Here is an 18,422-nt window from a genome sequence, read left to right on the forward strand (position 1 = left end):
GCGCAGGCGCAGACAGCACAGACTGGTCCAGGCCTCCCGCAGCTGGTTCCGAGGTGCTAGCCCCTCCGTGTTTGCGCATGGAGGGGCGCGTGAGCTCCGTGGGCTCGCCCCACAGTTTCCTCAACGCTCCCGTGCTTTTCCGCGGCCCCGTGGAGCCCCTAGTCTTCCTGGCCAACTTTGCCCTGGTTCTGCAGGGACCGCTCACCACACAGTACCTTTGGCACCGGTTCAGCACGGAGCTCGGCTACAATGGCACCCGCCACCGGGAGAACTGTGGGAACCAAAGCGCGGATCCCCTCATGAAGGTAGCAGGGACCAGAGCAGCTGTGAATACGGAGCGCGGCACGGGGCGGGGCCTGTGGAAGACGGGGTCCCCGAGGGGACGGGACACACGTGGCGTGGTGGGCGGGTCAGACCAAAGGGGGCCTGCCCTGGCTGGCTGCCTTGTGCTGGAGGTGTACCTAGAGAAAGCCTGGCTTGGAAAGTTATCTAGTGTAGCGACGGAGGGAATGCTTCTCCAGGGCCTGTTTTTACAAGTTGAAGGAACATTCCAAGAGGCTTAGGGCTCTAAAGCAAGGCTATAGCTCCCAGGATGGTGATGGTAGCTAACCAAAGTGAGGTCCTGCGCACTAGTGATTGTGTCTTTACAGGAAGTGGAGACCCTGACATCTCACTGGACCCTCTACATGAACGTGGGAGGCTTCCTGGTGGGACTCTTCTGGTCCACCCTGCTGGGAGCCTGGAGTGACCGCGTGGGTCGCCGCCCATTGCTGGTGCTGGCCTCTCTTGGTCTGCTGCTCCAGGCCGTGGTGTCCATCTTTGTGGTGCAGCTAGAACTGCACGTCGGGTTCTTCGTGCTTGGCCGAGCTCTTTGTGCCCTTCTGGGAGACTTCAACGGCCTCCTTGCTGCTAGCTTTGCCTCTGTGGCAGATGTTAGCTCTAACCACAGTCGCACCTTCCGGATGGCTCTGCTGGAAGCATGCATTGGTGTGGCCGGGACCCTGGCAAGCCTTCTCGGGGGTCACTGGCTCCGGGCCCAGGGTTATGCCAACCCCTTCTGGCTGGCTTTGGCCCTGCTGATTGTCATGGCTCTATACGCAGCATTTTGTTTTGGTGAGACGGTGAAGGAGCCAAAGTCCACCAGGCTTTTCACGCTCCGCCATCATCGATCCATTGCCCGGCTATATGTGGTTCCAGCCCCAGAAAAGTCCAGGATGCATCTAGCCCTGTACTCTTTGGCCATATTCGTGGTGGTTACTGTGCATTTTGGGGCTCAAGATATCCTGACACTCTATGAGCTGAGCGCACCCCTCTGCTGGGACTCCAAGCTGATTGGCTATGGCTCAGCAGCCCAGCACCTACCCTACCTCACCAGCCTGCTGGGCCTAAGGCTTCTGCAATTCTGCCTGGCTGACACCTGGGTGGCTGAGATTGGCCTGGCTTTCAACATCCTGGGAATGGTGGTCTTTGCGTTTGCTACCATTACACCCCTCATGTTCACAGGTAAAGTGAAAATGGGGCCGTTCACTCATTGCCCCCCAAATGTGGTTCAAGCCTGTGGCTTTGGATCCAGAGTTATATTCTCTGCCTGTGTTCTAAGAGGATAGACACCCGAGAAACCACAGAAAAATACCATCTCTGATATACAGAAAATACAGAGCTTTAGTGGCCAAAGTAATTAATGTACATTATAGCTCATAAGCTAATTGCTTCACCCCTTGGCCTCCCAAAGTCCATGCCATTAATGTCTTGATCTTTGGCTCTCGGATAAGAACCACGAGTTAATGAGAATGTTCTGCCTTCTTTTGGGCTTGTTAAAAAAGCTAAAATTCCTGCTGCCCCGGCTTCCCTCCCTCTTCCTTCCCTACCCCTTCCCCTTGTTGCTGCCCCGCTTCTGACTCTCCTGAGAAGAGAGGAAGCTGGCAAGAGAATGAAAAAGTTAACTCCCTAAAAAAGATATGTGTATTCTGCTAGAGTCCGGAACTGCACTGTGTGCAGAGTCAGCTGTTTGATGATAGCAACTGCGTTAACTCAGCTAACTCGGTAGTGACACCAAAGGGACCGGGGACCATTTGCCAAGGCCACAGAACCTCAGAAGTGCTAAGATGAAAGATGCTGCATCACAGAGTCTCAGCAGAATCACAAACATTGCGAGCCTATAGGTAGCTAGACACCAGGGCAAAGGAACTCAAATGCTGTACCCTCAACATGCATCCCTCCTTGGCCCATTTGGTCCTTCCCCAAAGTGGCTGAAGCAAATTGCCACAGGCTGGGTAGCTTAAACAAGAGAGTTATTCTCTCGGTGTTAGAGGTCAGTATCAGTGTCACTGAAGTCAGAATGTCACAGGGCAGGAGCACAAGGAGGGAAGCTGTTTCTCATCTCCTTGAGCCTCTGCTGTGGCAGACTTCCTCTGTTCCTGGTCACGTCTTTATCAGCCTGTTAAAACGGAGAGCTTACATCAAGGTCCTTCCTGGTTAAACCTGTAAAGACTCATTTCCCATGGAAGACAGTTCATAGGCTTAGGGCCTGTCTTTCAGGCTGTGTATTCTACCTCTCACTCTGTAGAATCACCCTCCAGTACAGGCCTGTGGTCTTCCACTTACAAACTAGGAGACAGAGTGTGACCTCAGACAAGGTTTCACACACACAGCAAGCAGTGGTAACCCAACTCCAAAGCGCAGGTTCATTTTCTGGGACCTGCCATCTCCCTTCTAGAGCCAAGTAGGCACTAGAGGTGACAACGCCGTTGGTGGGGCTTAGACAAAGCAAAGTGGGGTGTAGCTCTCATTCAAAAGATTGGGCAGAAAGCTTCTGCCTTTTCCTCCTGGGTCCAACATCTGTCCCTCCTGGGTTGTATGTAGGCGCTCTGCTGATGTCAGGACACCCCTCCTTGATGGCTGTTTCGTGGCCCATGTTTCTGCAGGGTACGGATTGCTCTTCCTGTCATTGGTCACGACGCCTGTCATCCGGGCCAAGCTTTCCAAGCTGGTGAGCGAGTCGGAGCAGGGTGAGTGTCAGGATCAGTTTGTATCTGGTCCCTCGTGCCCAGTGTCACCTGAACAGGCACATGGACAGTTGTGGTCAAGGATGGCCTGCCTTCTGTCCTCACCTGGAGGAGTAAGTAACGAAAGCAGATGCACTTCTGTTGCTCAGAGCTGGCTGGAGACAGATGCTGTGGATTTTTGTCTCTAGACCTCTTCTTTCCCATCTGGAAAATGGGTGCGATGACACCAGAGTTTCCTACTTCTCTGGGGTCACACACAGAACATAGGCCCAGAGGGAACGAAACAATGTGCCTTAGGTTTTGTGGTCCCCAGTTGACAGGTGAAGAAACAGAAGCTTAGAGGGTTAAACTGAGTTCTTCAAGGTTGCTCAGTAAATAATGGCCCTGGATGGATGCATGCACAAGTGTGCACATGTGTTCACATATATGTAGGTGTGGAGAGTGACTTCAGGGTCTTGAGGAGCACAGAGTCATTGGGTAGTGATGCTTAGTGGGTCTCCTGTCCCCACCTTCTAAGCTTTTCTGTGAGTTCAGGGCATCATAACTGTGGACCTCCTGGTAGCCTGGCAACCACTGGCCCAGCTCTATAGTGCCCCAACCCCCACACCACACCCCTCTGCCCACCTCCCATTTCATTGTGTTTTTAAGAGCACTTGGCCTTGTAGCTGGGTTTCAGCCCCTGGCTCTGTTCTGGACCTGTTTCTTCACCTGTGACAAGAAATTCTTGTTCCACAGGACACTGGCAGGCCCTTCCAGTCTGACAATTGAGTCTCTGTTTCTGTCGGGTTGTTGCTCATTTTGCAAAAGCTGGGTCACAATACTGAGTTCTGGCACAGGCTTGGGTGTCTGCTAAAATGCCTTATTCACTCATTCAATACACTTTTCTTTGTTTTGGTTTATTTTGAAACAGGGTCTTGCTAAGTAGCCCAGGCTGGTCTTGAACACAAAATCTTGCCTCAGCTTCCCAAGAACTGGGATTACAGATGAGTTCCACTGCGTGTGCAGGCAGTGGACTTGTTTCACTCAACACACATCACTGTACCCTATGTGGGGAATCAGCACCCCTCATTAACCAGCCCCCTGTAGGGAGCCACCTGAGACAGGTGCTCTCCATATTACAGTTTCTGGCCATCCGTGCAATAGCTATCGTCCTTTCACAGGAGGGCCAGTGACCCTGAAAGATAAGCTCCAGAGTGAGCACACAGCTATGAGTGTTGGACCTCAGGAATAAATAACGTTTCCAAAGTGGAGATGCCGAGCAAGCTTTCGTTAGACACCACCATGTATAGAATGGGCAAAAGCACTTGCCACCAGCCTGGTGACCTAAGTTCCGTATCAAGGGACCACATGAAAGAAGAGAATCAGCTCCTGAAAGTTGTCCTCAGACCACCACACACGTGACACACACCCATGAATGAGTGTAATAAAACCTTTTTTTAAAGAACTCATCATGGTGGCACATCCTTGTAATCTTAGCACTCAAGAGGCTGAGGCAGGAGGATTGCAAGTTCAAGGGCAAATTGGAGCCACGTAGGGAGACCGTTACTCAAAACAAAACCAACCAGGCTGCAGAGAGATGGCTCAGCCTTTAATAGCACAAGCTACTCTTCCAGAGGACCTGGGCTCGATTCTTAGCAGCACTCATGTGGTGACTCATGACCATCTGTAATTCCATTTTGGGGGGGATCTGATACCCTCTTCTAGCTTCCAAGGGCACCAGGCATGCAAGTGGCACGGAGACATACATGCAGGCAAAACACACACATGCAAGTAATTTTAACAGTTAACAGCCATGTATTTAATAGCTCTTCTGCCAGGCACTTCCCGTGGATGGCCTCATTGAGCTTTTACTTCAACACTGAGATTAGGAGGCTCAGGTGAGGGAGGAGAGAGTTGGGGAGCCACCCCAGGCCGTCCAGCTGTGAGGTGGAGCTGCCCTCATTGGACCCTGGGTCTTTCCAGCTCTCAGGTGTATTTGTTCACTTGCAGGTGCTCTGTTCTCTGCTGTGGCCTGTGTGAATAGCTTGGCCATGTTGATGGCCTCCGGCATCTTCAACTCCATCTACCCGGCCACTCTGAACTTCATGAAGGGCTTCCCCTTCCTCCTGGGAGCTGGCCTCCTCTTCATTCCAGCCATTCTGATTGGGTAATGGAGGGCTCTGACCTTGCCTGCTCATCATGGAATCTGATTTTTCTAGAAGTTTCCTGTCTCTCCCACTCCTAACTGGAAAAGGAGGCCTTGTCCTTTAGGTATTCTGCCCCAGGGCTGACCCTACCCCAATGCAGATGGTTGCCTGCTTTTTCAGGAACCATCTCCAGAGAGAGGTAGAGGGACACATGGGGAGGAGTCAAGCCAACCTGACAAGGCTGTGTCCTCTCTCTCTCTCTCTCTGGCTCTCTCTCTCTCGTCCCCTCATCCTGCCCCATCCCCATGTGGCAGACAGGACCACAGTGGCAGAACTGTGGTCACAGAAAGCCCAGAGAACTTCCTTGTGGCTGAGCCCCAGGCTAGCTGACCCACTGAAGTCTTTAGAGCTCTTCTCTAGAGCCATCTGTCTATGGACAATAGACCTGGAGCTGTCTTCCCACAGTCCTGTGTCACCTCTCCAGACTGGGTTGGGGGCTCCCCATGTCATCTCTGAACCTTCTCTCTGCTCTCTCACAGGGTACTGGAAAAGGTTAATCCACACCCGGAGTTCCAGCAGTTTCCTCAGAGCCCCTGATCTGCCCGAAGCCATGAGGAGCAATGGACCCACACTGACGATGTATGCCTAAAGCCCAGCACACCAGCCACCTCGGAATCCGTCCTTGACCACAGTCTATCCACCCTTGACCTCAGCCTTGGCAGTACTCACTCTGGAAAGGGAGTTCAAGCCAGTTATGAGCAACACCTACTCTCTGACTGAGCCAATCTCTGCTAGATACAGAATCTAATCAGGAGAGGTCCACTTTAGGGCAGGCTGCAAGGAGCCATTTGTGGCAAGGGTTTCTTCCCCCCCCCCCCATGCTATTCATCACTCAGAACCTTCTAGAGTGAAGGAGATGGCATTTCAGGGACCAAGCGTGAGACCGACCTCTCCTTCTAGCCCATGGTACTAGGTCTCTGCTGTGTTCAGTGGCTTCCAGGCGATGAAGCTCTGTCTATGGTTGGGAAGCCGTCCTTGACCACAGTCTACCCACCCTTGACCTCAGCCTTGGCAATTGTCACAGTAAATTGTTTGAATCAGTCTGAAAAGTTTACTGGGCTTTGGGGCTTTCTGTCTTCATGCTCTCTGCCTATTTGGCACCATTGCCTTCTGGGCTGGACTCCCCTAGTTGCCTACCGGGTTGGTGCTGGGTATGTCTCATTCTCCAGGCTCCAGCTGGTTTCTTCCTAAGCTGCTGAGGAGTGAAGGGCTTGTGAGGCTTCATCAGGCCCATGGAGACACTTGGACCCAAGCTCTGGCTGCCCCTTGCTGATGGTCAGATCATTCATTCCCTGGCTGGCTTCATGGCTACACCAGCCCCAGAAGGATCGCCTTTGGTTGCTATTTGGCCCACCCACATAGCTCAGTGTTGAGACACTGAGACCATCATTCCTACTTCTGGGAAATGTGTGTGTGTGTGTGTGTGTGTGTGTGTGTGTGTGTGTGTGTGTGTGTATGTGTGGCGTGTTGGAAAGACCTGGGCTCAAAACTGAAAGGTAGAATCTTATCTAATGGGAAGCCACTGTCTTTGATGAAGCTATCTCTTCCTGCCCAAACTGCAAGCTAGTTTCCCAGCTGGAAACCATGCAGGTGAAAGAGATACATCCCAGGGAAAACTAAGGCCCACTGAACTGCACCAGGGCCCATCTGGCTTCCACACTTCTGCTTCACTGTCCCTCTGGAAATAGAAAAGTCTAAGCAAGAAGAGGCTTTCCACTAACCCCACTGCCCTGAGGCTGTGAGGAGGGAAAGGCTTCACTCTGGCAGCATGTGACCTTGAGCAAATCTAGAGAAAACTGGATCAGCACTCCCCCACATCTGTCTGCAAGGACCTAACTGGATGCGTTAGGAAGCACAGCTGTTGGATGCTCTGAGATCCCTCCAGCTCCATACATCCCAGGATGAGATGCTCAGTGAAGGATGAACAAACTGGCTGGATCTTTAGCCTCTTAATGTTCCTAAGCAGTTCGTAGCTCCCTAGAGACGGTGGGTGTTGAAGAGTAGGGATCTCCCTGACTAGGCCCCAATCTGGGGGCAGCAGCTATAGCTCAGCTAGGAAGAAACCCTGAACCCACAGACCATGCGAGTGTGGGCTGCTTGAAGGGCTACTGAAGAGCCTGTCTCAAGATCAGTGTGGTCAGCCATGCTTAGCAGAAGTTGAGGCCCTCTGTCACCACACAGTGTACTGTCTAGCTAGAGGAGGCTTGACACTTTTGCTATCCTGGCTGGGACATAAGGCTGTGCTCTGGTTCCCCAAGAAGACAGTAGGGGACAGATCAACAGAAGGCCAGACAGTGGAGGTAGTAGTGACTTGTGCCCCAAACAAGGAAAACCAGAAATTTCTTAAGTACTGCCCACAGGGACCACTGGAGAGTATGGGACTGAAGACAGACATTTCCTTAGGGTGAACTCATACACTGTATTGTCATTGAATTTGTCATCAAGGATACCATTCCATCTGCCTCACCTCAGAATAGGATGCGGGGGTTGTTCCTGGTGACAAAACTGCAAATAGTCACAGCCAGAGGCCAGCCATGACCCATGGAAGATGGACGGTAGGAGGAAAGTGTCCCCAGGCCTGGAGAGAAAGCCCTTTGGCTCTCTGATAATGTGGGCCGTGGGCAAGTAACCTGGCTAGCCTCAGGAGAGGTGTGACCCCATGGCCTCCAGAAGACGACAGCAGGGTGGTGCCAGCTCTCTGAGCTTGAGCCTGGGTAATGGCAAGAGCCAGCTTTCTTGCCTTTCTTGTCCAGTGGAGGGAGGGACATGGGACATTCTATATGCCCTTAGCTCCACCTTTTAGTCAAGACCCACCCTGCACTGCTCAGTTCTTTGTGGCCAGGGAGAGGCAGCTACCAAGCATGGGCCACAGCCTCTTGGATGAGTCTCAGGAGAACAGATCTGGGTACCAGGACTAAGGCAAGATCCTGAGGCTGCCACCAATAACTTGGGGACCTGATCCCATCACTCAGCCACTCAGCTCTGTAAAACTGGAGAGAGGAAAAGGCTGTTGTGATGATCAGGGACCAGGGTGGGGGTGTTTGGAATGGCTGGATTAGTGAGGGCTCTCTTTCATCAGCTCTCCTGGGAATCTGAAAAATGCAGAGGCCCAGGTGCTTCCCAGGTGGCCTGCTCTGAATTTTGATGAGATTCCCAATGGATTTGACACACTTCGGTGGGAGAAACTGCCCCAGGAATTAGCCCTTGCCTGTGGATGGCTTGCCTTTTTCCCATGGTGCAGGTTCTGCTCGGGCTACTGGTGGTGTTGGGGCTTCCCTGAGCAGGTGGGTGACAAGCTCTGTGTGGGTGAGGAGCTGGGGAAGTCAGATGGAGCAGGCTAGGTAAGAGCCTTAGGCACGCACAAAGGTTTGGGCTAGAGTGAGCTCTTATGGTCTCCTTGCATAAGCAAAGCACCCCTTCTTGCACCAGGAGGAGCAACAAGGCCAGGCAGAGGTCCAGTTCAGCCACACCCTGACTCCCAATATGCCAAAGGAGGCTGCCTAAAGGAAGTCTAGAAGGGGTACCAGGTAGTTACAGAGCAAGGCCATGAGGCAGGAGGAAGCCAGGTGAGCCCGGGTCCAGGCACAATGTGAGTAGATAGCCTTGGGGGATTCTCAGCCCCAGCTTCCTCCTGAGCACAGGTTTGGGGATCCAGGCGTTGTATTGACCCTTATGGGAGGCTGGCAACCTCACCTTACTCAAGCTGGCTGCTCTCAGGTCAGGAGATGGGGAAATGTTCTTCCCCTGTCTTGGATGTCCAGAACTAAGCAGGGACATGGTTCTGCATGGGAGCTGGGTCCTGATGGCAGGGCCTGACACAGGAGTGTCCTCTCATCTAACCTGTGCCTGGCATCTCTGGATTAGAAGTGGGCCACAGAGTGGCAGCCGGGAAAGCCATTGCCTGAGAACAGTCTGGTTTGCCTCAGTCAGGGTGGCATCTAGAGGAGCTATTCCTTTAAGGGCAGGGAACTAAATCAGGAGTCACAGTAGGGCACGGGAACTGGGGACAGGTTAAGGCAGACCCATTGGCGTAGCTCCCTCCAAACTGGTATCCGATCCGGCAGAGGAGTCCTGAGAGGGGCGGCCCTGTAGGAAGCGGATGATCTTCTCGATGGTGGCCTCCTGGTACTCATGGGACCATCTGTGCACACAGAGTACAAAATGGGTCAGAGGGTGGGTAGAGGTCTTGTGGGCCAGGGCCATTTGCTTCACCCAGGTGCCGCTGGTGGTCTGGGTCACACACACACACACACACACACACACACCACTTCCTCCTTAGCTTTCCCTTTTTCTTTTTTAAGAGCAGGGGGCTTACTTGATGCCGTTGAAGGTGAGTACAGCCTGCATATCCTCAGGCAGCGCCTGAGGCTCAGGCCACTCAAAGCCATCAATGATGGGCACAATGTTCTTGCCACAGCTTAAAGCAGTCACAATCTCCTGGAGAAAGAAGAAAGAGAAACCGTTTGTGTTTCATCTTGAATGAGCCCTGCAAAGGCCCATGCCTTGGATGTTCTATCCTCAGTGAGCTTGGGAAGTGGTGGAGACTTCAGGAAGTGGGAACTAAGTGGATAAAGGAAGTAATGTGGGGGTGGGGTGGGGTGGAGGTGGAAAGAGGAACAGCAGAGCCTTCCCTTGCCTACTCTGTGCCTCTTGCCCACTGTGAGTGGTCTGCTTCACAGCAGGACTCAACAGGGCAACGGGCCAGTGGCCATGGACCAAAAAGCTCAGAAACCACGGGCCAACACAAATCTTCCTCCATATTGATGTTCTTGGGTGTTCTGTCACATGGTGGGTATCTGATTAACACAAGACCCCACCCCCACTTCCATCCCACACGGCGGCCCTGGGACCAGGCAGGTACGAGAGGACCCTTAGCCTGAGACTGAGTTGGGGCAAGACACTGGTTTGAGGATTTACCCTGACTTCTCTCAGCTTTCACACTATAGAAACCTTTAAGCCGGGCGTGGTGGCGCACGCCTTTAATCCCAGCACTCAGGAGGCAGAGGCAGGCAGATTTCTGAGTTCGAGGCCAGCCTGGTCTACAAAGTGAGTTCCAGGACAGCCAGGGCTATACAGAGAAACCCTGTCTCGAAAAACCAAAAAAAAAAAAAAAAAGAAACCTTTAGTCTCTATCCTAGGACAGGCAGGTCTGAGTGCCTAAAACTACTGGAGTCCCCCTGAGTGAGCTTTTACTATTGCAATGATCCTAGCCAGAGGTTGGACAGGGAGAGGTGGCCCAGAGAATTTCTCATAGGCGTTGGGCACCAGACAGTCCAACCACAGTCCGAGGATTAGGACTTTGGAGGCCCATCTACTTTTTAGGAGGGGCTGCAGAATGAGTTCCGTCCCAGTGGTCACAATTTCATCAGTCGCGCCATCTAAAGCCATCTAAAGCCTCCACAAGGTCCCTCAGCAGCAAGGTCTAAGGAGCTCCCAGGGTGGTACATGGACCAGAGAGGCAGAGCCCAGGGAAGTGATGCCCAGAGAGCATCAAAACTCTACCACTGTGCCTCTCCTCTTTACATCATTTCAGAGATAGATTTGTGTGTTTGCTTGTCTGTCTGTCTGTCTAGTGTTAGAGGTGGGGAAGGGAGACAGCCAGAAAAGTGAAGCTGCTCAAACCATTTGGAGCCCAGAAAATCCTGAGCCCAAGATGTTGAACACTGTGATACTTACACTGTTGGGTTTTTTGTTTGTTTGTTTGTTTGTTTTTTGGGTTTTTTGGTTTTATTGAGACAGGGTTTCTAGATCAGGCTAGCCTCGAACTCAAAAATCCACCTGCCTCTGCCTCCCAAGTGCTGGGATTAAAGGCGTGCGCCACCACCGCCCGGTGAGTTTTTGGTTTTGCTTTGAATTTGGCTGTGAGGAGTTCTTCCCTCTTAGAGAAGGAATGTAACTTGTATCTTATTTTACAGGAGCCCTCAGGTGAGGGCTCTAGGAGACGTTGGATGTTTTCAAAGAGATTGGACTTTTAAGTTTTGATTTTTTTTTTAAGCAGAGGGGTTTTAAAAGTTGGAATGTGTTTTGTATTGTCATGTTGATATTAATAAGATCTTGAAGATAAACGAGAAAAGCTATGGTTTAATAGTGATGTGGTACTATATCAAGTTGTCAAGTGGTAAGTAGTCCCAGTTAGTTTTGGTTTGTTTGTTTTTAACTTGACACAAGTTAGAGTCACTTGGGAAAAGGAACCATAACTAAGAAAATGTGTCGGTCAGATTGGCTGTGGGCAAGTCTGCCGGGCATTTTCTTGACTAATGATTGATCTGAAAGGCTCAGACCACTGGAGGCAGTGCCACCTTGGGCAGGTGGTCCTGGGTGGTACCGGACTGCAGGCAGAGCAAGCCAGTAAGCAGCATCCTGCCATGGTCTCTGTTCCATCCCTGCATCGGTTTCCCCTGATGTGGACCTGTAAGCAAGTAAGCCCTTCCCTTCCCAAATTGCACCTGGGCATAGGACATAGGTCCCAGCACCAGACAGGAAACAATGACAGATGCCACCACCACCCCTGTTAATACAAGGTCTCTGCTATAGTTAGGATTTCTGTTGCTGTGAAGAGACACCATGACCATAGCAACTCTTATATTAAAACGAACATTTGGTTGGGGCTTGCTTACAGGTTTAGGATTTTAGTCCATTATCATTTTGGTGGGAAGCATGGAGGTGTGCAAGCAGACATGGTACTAGAGAAGGAGCTGAGAGTTCTACAACCAGACCAGCCAGCAGCAGGAGACTGTGTGCTACATTGGGCAAATGAGACATGAAAGCCTGCCCCCACAGTGACACACTTCCTCCAACAATGCCACACCTGCCACTCCCCATGGGCAAAGCATTCAAACACACAAGTCTATGGGGACAATTCCTATTCAAACTATCACAGCCTCTCCCTGGCCTGGAGGTCACCAGTACACTAGGCTGGCCAATGAGCCTCGGGGACCATTGTGTGAAAAATCTGACTTCTCATTTCTGGATTTGACATGTCTCTTAGAATAAAGTTCTATGTCCTTGCCGGGCGTGGTGGCGCATGCCTTTAATCCCAATCCCAGCACTGGGGAGGCAGAGGCAGGCGGATTTCTGAGTTTGAGGCCAGCCTGGTCTACAAACTAAGTTCCAGGACAGCCAGGGCTATACAGAGACACCCTGTCTCGAAAAACAAACAAACAAAAAAAAGTTCTATGTCCTTAACGTGGCTCACAGGCCCTGTCCTCTTAGTCAGAGCTTGGGCTCCCATGGGCTCTGCTGCTCATGAAACAGTTACAAACAAAGCCCTGCTCATAGTCAGAGCTTTCTTTTGTTTGTTTGTTTTGTTTTTGTTGTTGTTTTTTTCGAGACAGGGTTTCTCTGTGTAGCCCTAGCTGTCCTGGAACTCACTCTGTAGACCAGGCTGGCCTTGAACTCAGAAATCCGCCTGCCTCTGCCTCCCCAGTGCTGGGATTAAAGGTGTGTGCCACCACACCTGGCTATAGTCAGACCTTCTTAAACACTGACTGGACAGATGAATGAATGCAGCAATACACACAGCAGTCGGGGGCTGCATTATGAAATAAAAAGATCCAGGTTCGCAATGGTTATGAGTTCTTAATTTTGATTGTTGGCTTTATTGGGTTAAAAAACACTCAGAGGGCCAGTAAAATGTCTCAGCTGGTAAAGGTGTGCTTGCCACAGAGCTTGTCACCCTGATTTCAGTTCTTTTCACAGTGGAAAGAAAGAAGTGACTCTACAGAGACACAGAGACACACACAAGGACACACACACAGACACACAGAGACACAGACACACACACACACACACAGATAAACAGACTAACCTAGGCCATCGGGGAGGTACATACTCTTGGGTATGTCTGAGGATGTTTGCAGTGGGAAGGAGTTGAAGAGGGACAAACTGCCCTGAATGTGGCTGGCACCAGCCCATGGGCTGGGGTCCTAGACTAAATATAAGGGCCGGGGGAGAAGAAAGCCAGTTGAATGGCAGTCTCCCTACTCCTCCTCATCCAGCGATGAGCGCTAGCCCCTTCCTCCTGCTGCTGACAGGAGCTCATGAGTCACAGTAAACCTTTCCTCCCTCAAGTTTCTTTTTGTTCAGTATTTGGTTACAGCCTTGGGAAAGGTAAGGAATATGCGGAATCTCTGACACAGGCTCTGTGACCCAAGACAAAAATAATGGGCTTTCAAAGTCTGTTTTCTAATGTGTAGAACAGGGTTAATGACAGTTGATGACCTTACTGGGTTGTTGTGTGGAATAATGGCTACATTCCACAGCCAGTGATTAGAGTGGGATCTAGCACTTAAAAACTGGGTATATTTAAGGAGCAGTTTAGTGGGGTGTGGGTGGCTCAGGACTGTAACTTAGAACAAGAGAAGACTAAGGCGAGGAAGATTGTGATTAGGGGCTAGCCTGGGCTATGCACAGCTATACCTCATCTCCAACAAACAAACAAACAAATAAATTTAAAAATGAAACAATGGGCTCCTTCACTGTAAAGTGCAGAGTGCCACGCTGCCCCACAGGCTATTCTTCTGGGGACGCCACTCACTGGGAATGTTGACAGGGTAAGCACTTACTGAATGGATTTTGCCTTCCAAGGGGGACCTCAGGGATGGGACTTTTTAAAGTGCAGTTCACTTGTGGGTTTGTATATTGATTAGACATTAAACGTGGCTTCCAGGAAGGGAGTATGAAAACCAGAGACAATTAGGCACTGCAAACAACCAAAAAGGATGACGAGTTTTCGGGACAAACTCCAAGGAGCAAGCCATACCTACCACTTGCCTGAATGCTCTTCCTCAGCAGGCCCAGTGCTGGAGCCTGGGAAGAGAATGTATTCATTCACCCAGCCTGGCCTCCTGGAGCCTTGTCATCGTACAAGAAGTAATGCCAAAGAGCAGGAGGTGTTTCTTCCCAAGTCCCTCAAGCATGCAGCCCCAGAGGGCTCCAGATGAAGCCTTCAGAGTCCAAGCCCCTCCCCGGCTGTGTCATCCAAGCCGTGCTGCCTTTGCCCGGCTCCTGAGAGAGTCCTGGCCCTGCCACTTATTGAGTGGGGGGGAGTTTTGGGTATTTGTTCCACCCAGAGTTACCCAGAGACAATGCAGTTGGTCACTATGCAGACATACAGCTCGGTCAATAAACAGATAAAGTCATGGTGCAACTCAGTGATAGGAAGCTTGGCTACTAAACCAACCCAGCAGATGCATAGCAGAATCACACATACTCTGTTTACTCATTGGCTCCATTATTCCACTAACTCTTCTAAAGTCTCTTTTGTTCTATGCACAGTGTTAGGCTCCAGGGATATGGCACAAGCACAGCAGGCCTGAACTGGCCGGACACTCATAGACAATTCCCATCACCCCAGAAGGTTGCCTGTCACCTACTCAGCATCTTCAGTCACACTCCTGGAAGACATCTTCCTGGTCCCACGTGTCCTCCAGGAACCAGACTCCAGATTCAGCAACTTTTCCATAGCCTCTAGGGCTCAGCCCTCTTTCCCATGGCCAGTCTGGACGGCACTCCGCGTTTATTCTCACACACACTGCCCTAGCACCTCCCCTTGTATGGTGGCTAAAATTGATTTTCAACTTGACTGGATCTGGTGTTACCTAGGAGACAAGCCTCTGGGCACATCTGTGAGGGACTACCTAGATGACGTTAACCCTATGCCTATGATGAGGGATCATCCTGGTGGGTGTCTTAGTTAGGGTTTTACTGCTATGAACAGACACCATGACCAAGACAACCCTTATAAAGACAACATTTAATCGGGGCTGGCTTACAGCTTCAGAGGTTCAGTCCATTATCATCAAGGTGGGAGCATGGCAGCATCCAGGCAGGCATGATGCAGGCAGAGCTGAGAGTTTCACATCTTCATCTGAAGGCTGCTAGCAGAATACTGGCTTCCAGGCAGCTAGGACTAGGGCTTTAAAGCCCACACCCACAGTGACACACCTACTCCAACAAGGCCACACCTCCAAATAGTGCCACTCCCTGGGCCAAGCATACACAAACCATCGCAGTGGGTTCACTGAGGCAGGAAGATTCATCCTAAAAGTGGGTGGCACCATTCCCTAAGCTTCAATCCCAGACTGCTCAGAAAGGAGGAGGCTAGCCAAAAAGCAGAATTCAACATGCTTTGCCTCCTGACTGCAGATGGAATGTGACAGCTGCCTCAAGCTCCTACTGCCGTGCCTCCCAGCTATGATGGAGCGTGATACTCACCTGCAGGCTAAAATGCACCCTGTTGTCATTGACTCACTTCTGTCAGGATCTTATCACAGCAACAAGCCAAGAAACTATCATATCTAAAATGGACTCTCTGCCTCCTAGAGTGTTGTGTGCAGGTTTTACCTCACCTATATAACATTTTTTTCAAACATTCGTGTGTGTGTGTGTGTGTGTGTGTGTGTGGTATTGTGCACTGTGTATTTAGATGCTGATTGCTATGCACAGTGATCTGGCTGCAGTCCTGATGTTGACATTGCCAGGATATTTGGAGCATCTCCTATCTCAAAGATGTGAAAACATTACTTTTGATTGGTTAATAAAGAGCTCATTCAGTCTATGGCTGAGCAGAAGAGAATAGGGTGGGGCTTCCAGTCCCAGTGAGGGATGGCAGGGATCCCAGGCAAAAAGAGAGAGGAGAAGAAAAGAGATTGACCAGGGGGAGAAGGAGCAGGAGGATTGGCCATAAGGTCTCAATGAGAGAGCAGCCATGAGGACCCACATGAACCAGAGTAAGTCAGGGCAGGACTCAGATGCAGGTAAAGGACCAAGTGGCTGGGATGTAGCCAGGCATAGCGGGTTAGAATAGATGAGTCCAGCGTAACCCCTGCAGCTTCTTAATAAGTTTATTAGGTCTCTGTTTATTTGGGAGCTAAAATGGGCTAGAGCAGGCAAAGAAACACCCTGTCATTACTTGGGGGGGGGGAACCCAAGAATTACATTTATCTGTGTGTGTGTGTGTGTGTGTATACATGTGCACACATGCAGTAGCACATGTATGGAGGTCTGAAGGCCAATGTACAAAAGTCAGTTCTCTCCTTCCACCATGTAAGATCCAGGACTCAAACTTGTATTGCCAGGCTTGACAGCCATCGCCTTCACCTGCTGAGCCAGCTCTTGTGACTGCCCTCCTCCCTTAGACTCTCTGTACTCAGGCTGAGCCAGCTCTTGTGACTGCCCTCCTCCCTTAGACGCTCTGTACTCAGGCTCCATAGTGCTCACCCAGCAAGTGCGATCCAGGTGAACGTGGAATAATTAGCTCTCCACAGGGAGTCGAAGCAACCAACCAAACCACACAAACAAAACCCTCCCAGCCCCACTTTGTCACGCTTGCCCATTTCTTTGGGGTAAATACTACCACCATGGCCAGTTTCAAGCCACCATCATGACGCCCCTGGATGCGAAGTTCTCTCCATTATCTCTCAGGTCGGCTGAATCCCTAACCCTCTCTCCATTCTGTCACGGAACATGATAGAGGTCCCGGGAAAGAGCACGGGCTTTAAAGTCAGATTTCAAACCCCAGCCTGTCTGATCCCCACACAACAAGCATGCTGCCCCTCTGACCTTCAGCCTAAACTCAGGTCATCATGTCTGTGACATCTTTTTTTTTTTTAAAAAAAACTGTATGTATATGTGTGTGTATGGATATTTGTGGGTACCTTCAGAGGACAGAGGGGGTGTTGGATCCCCTAGAGAGGAAGTTATAGGAGGCTGTGCACAGCCTGATGTAGGTGCTTGAACTCCAGTCTTCTGTAAGAGCAGCATGTGCTTTTTAACCACCAAGCCATCTCTCCAGCCCCTAACTAGCATTCTTAAATTTCTCAAGGTTTGCCTCCTCCATGAAGCCTACCCTGATTATCTCAGCCCTGGCTTAGTGTTTACATTAGTCATTGTGGACATAATTTTACATTAGGGTTTTTTTTTCAGTTTTTTAATTTTGATTTATTGAGACAGGGTCTCACTGTAAAGCCCAGGCTGGCTTCAAACTCACAGACATCCATCTCTGCCTCCCAAGTGCTGAGATCAAACGTGTGCACCACCACTGGCCTGGCTCAAGTGTTCTTTTTCCATGCATTTTTATCCCTCCCTGACATCACTGTACAACCTTATAAATGGATAAGACAGGTCAGTCATTCCTGCTTTGTAGATGAGAAAACCAAACTGGGATTGATCACGGCCGGGTGTGCAGACTACAAGGGACGCGGGAAAGCCTCGAGCTTTCCACCCCAGGCCATGTTTCAGCACAGAGGCCCGGGCCAGCACCTACCTTGTGCACCCAGTCCTTGCAGTCATGGTCCTGCATGCACTTATCCAGCGCCCCAGCAGACAGCACCAGGACAAAATTGCGAGCCGCTATGACGCTTTGGATAAGCTTGTCCTCGAATTTGCCGGCTTCCAGCTTCTCCACGTCGATGAAGACGCTGAAGCCGTGAAGCTGCAGGTGCACCTTCAGGAGGCTGCGGGGTGGGGGTGGGGGAAGAGGGTCAACACTTTGGCGGCCTGGCCCCAAACCCCAGCCACCAAACCCGCGTGCCCCTTCTCACCTGGCCAGCTGGGACCCTGAGTTCCTCCGGTAACTGATAAAGACATCTGGGGTGTCCCCACTGAGCTTGCCTCCAGTACAGGGCAGCGGGGAATGTAGCATTTCTGGAGCCAAGGAAAGAGACATGGAGGTGAGGGTGGCTCTTCCCCACTGCTTATCACGGGGTCCATCATCGTGGAGACTTGGTCTCCTCAAGCTTCTCAGGCCAGTCTGGGCAAAGTGACCTGATTCGGAAAAGTTGTCATCTCTCAGCAAGCCCTGGGCAGGAAGGATCTGAGCTTTAGGGACACTGACGCGAATCTCTAGCTGTACCTTCCTTCTGAACTGCAAACTGCCTTAGCCAGTTGCCCACAAACACTCCAAACTGAGCCTACGTTAAGCCCCTCCCCCTGGTCCTTCTTCCTCTGTCCTACTGGAAACCCAGGCTTCTGCCTCAGTTCCTGCCTAACATTTTAGTTGGTAAATGCCGGTAAATGCCGGTACTCCTCAATTTATAGTAGTGTCCTGAGATACCCACAGTGACTGTAAACTCCTGCACGGGAAGGTGTATTGACTCCACCTCCTAGATGTCCTAGCTTAGCCTAGCCTACCTTACAGGGTTCCCAGAGCAGCTACCTTAGTCTGCAGCTAAGCAAAAACATCCAATACAAAGCCTGCTTCACAAAACTCTAGTTTTCTGATCTCTGTGAT

At 50.9% G+C, this 18,422-nt stretch overlaps 2 protein-coding genes across 4 annotated transcripts in view; one reads left to right on the top strand and one right to left on the bottom strand.

The window, feature by feature from the left end:
• On the top strand, positions 1 to 6,245 carry Slc46a1 (solute carrier family 46, member 1). The gene is made up of 5 exons (NM_026740.2): positions 1 to 305; positions 651 to 1,503; positions 2,925 to 3,008; positions 4,995 to 5,151; positions 5,671 to 6,245. Exons 1-5 carry the CDS (start codon positions 78 to 80, stop codon positions 5,726 to 5,728), a joined length of 1,380 nt encoding a protein of 459 aa, NP_081016.2. The 5' UTR covers positions 1 to 77; the 3' UTR covers positions 5,729 to 6,245.
• Sarm1 (sterile alpha and HEAT/Armadillo motif containing 1) overlaps positions 4,573 to 18,422 on the bottom strand; it is a 27,544-nt gene continuing 13,694 nt past the window's right edge. Inside the window, exons 6-9 of one of the 3 annotated variants that reach the window (XR_001780001.2) lie at positions 17,734 to 17,990; positions 17,457 to 17,646; positions 9,507 to 9,628; positions 4,573 to 9,332 (exon numbers count right to left, since the gene is read on the bottom strand). Coding sequence is in view for 2 of the 3 variants with exons in the window: in NM_001168521.1 (NP_001161993.1) it covers positions 9,203 to 9,332; positions 9,507 to 9,628; positions 17,457 to 17,646; positions 17,734 to 17,956 (665 nt within the window). In the remaining variant the exon portion in view is untranslated. The remainder of the gene's footprint in view (positions 9,333 to 9,506; positions 9,629 to 17,456; positions 17,647 to 17,733; positions 17,991 to 18,422) is intronic. The other 2 variants (NM_172795.3, NM_001168521.1) reach the window with 2 other exon arrangements.

The sequence above is a fragment of the Mus musculus genome, chromosome 11 (assembly GCF_000001635.26).
Source record: "Mus musculus strain C57BL/6J chromosome 11, GRCm38.p6 C57BL/6J".
Taxonomy (NCBI): Eukaryota; Metazoa; Chordata; class Mammalia; order Rodentia; family Muridae; genus Mus; species Mus musculus.

What these genes read in the sequence shown, in the direction of transcription:
- Slc46a1 (NM_026740.2), top strand. Translation starts at nt 78, where the DNA reads ATGGAGGGGCGCGTGAGCTCCGTGGGCTCGCCCCACAGTTTCCTCAAC. An exon ending in TACACCCCTCATGTTCACAG is followed by an intron (nt 1,504 to 2,924) that starts GTAAAGTGAAAA and finishes ATGTTTCTGCAG; the next exon opens with GGTACGGATTGCTCTTCCTG. An exon ending in GGTGAGCGAGTCGGAGCAGG is followed by an intron (nt 3,009 to 4,994) that starts GTGAGTGTCAGG and finishes GTTCACTTGCAG; the next exon opens with GTGCTCTGTTCTCTGCTGTG.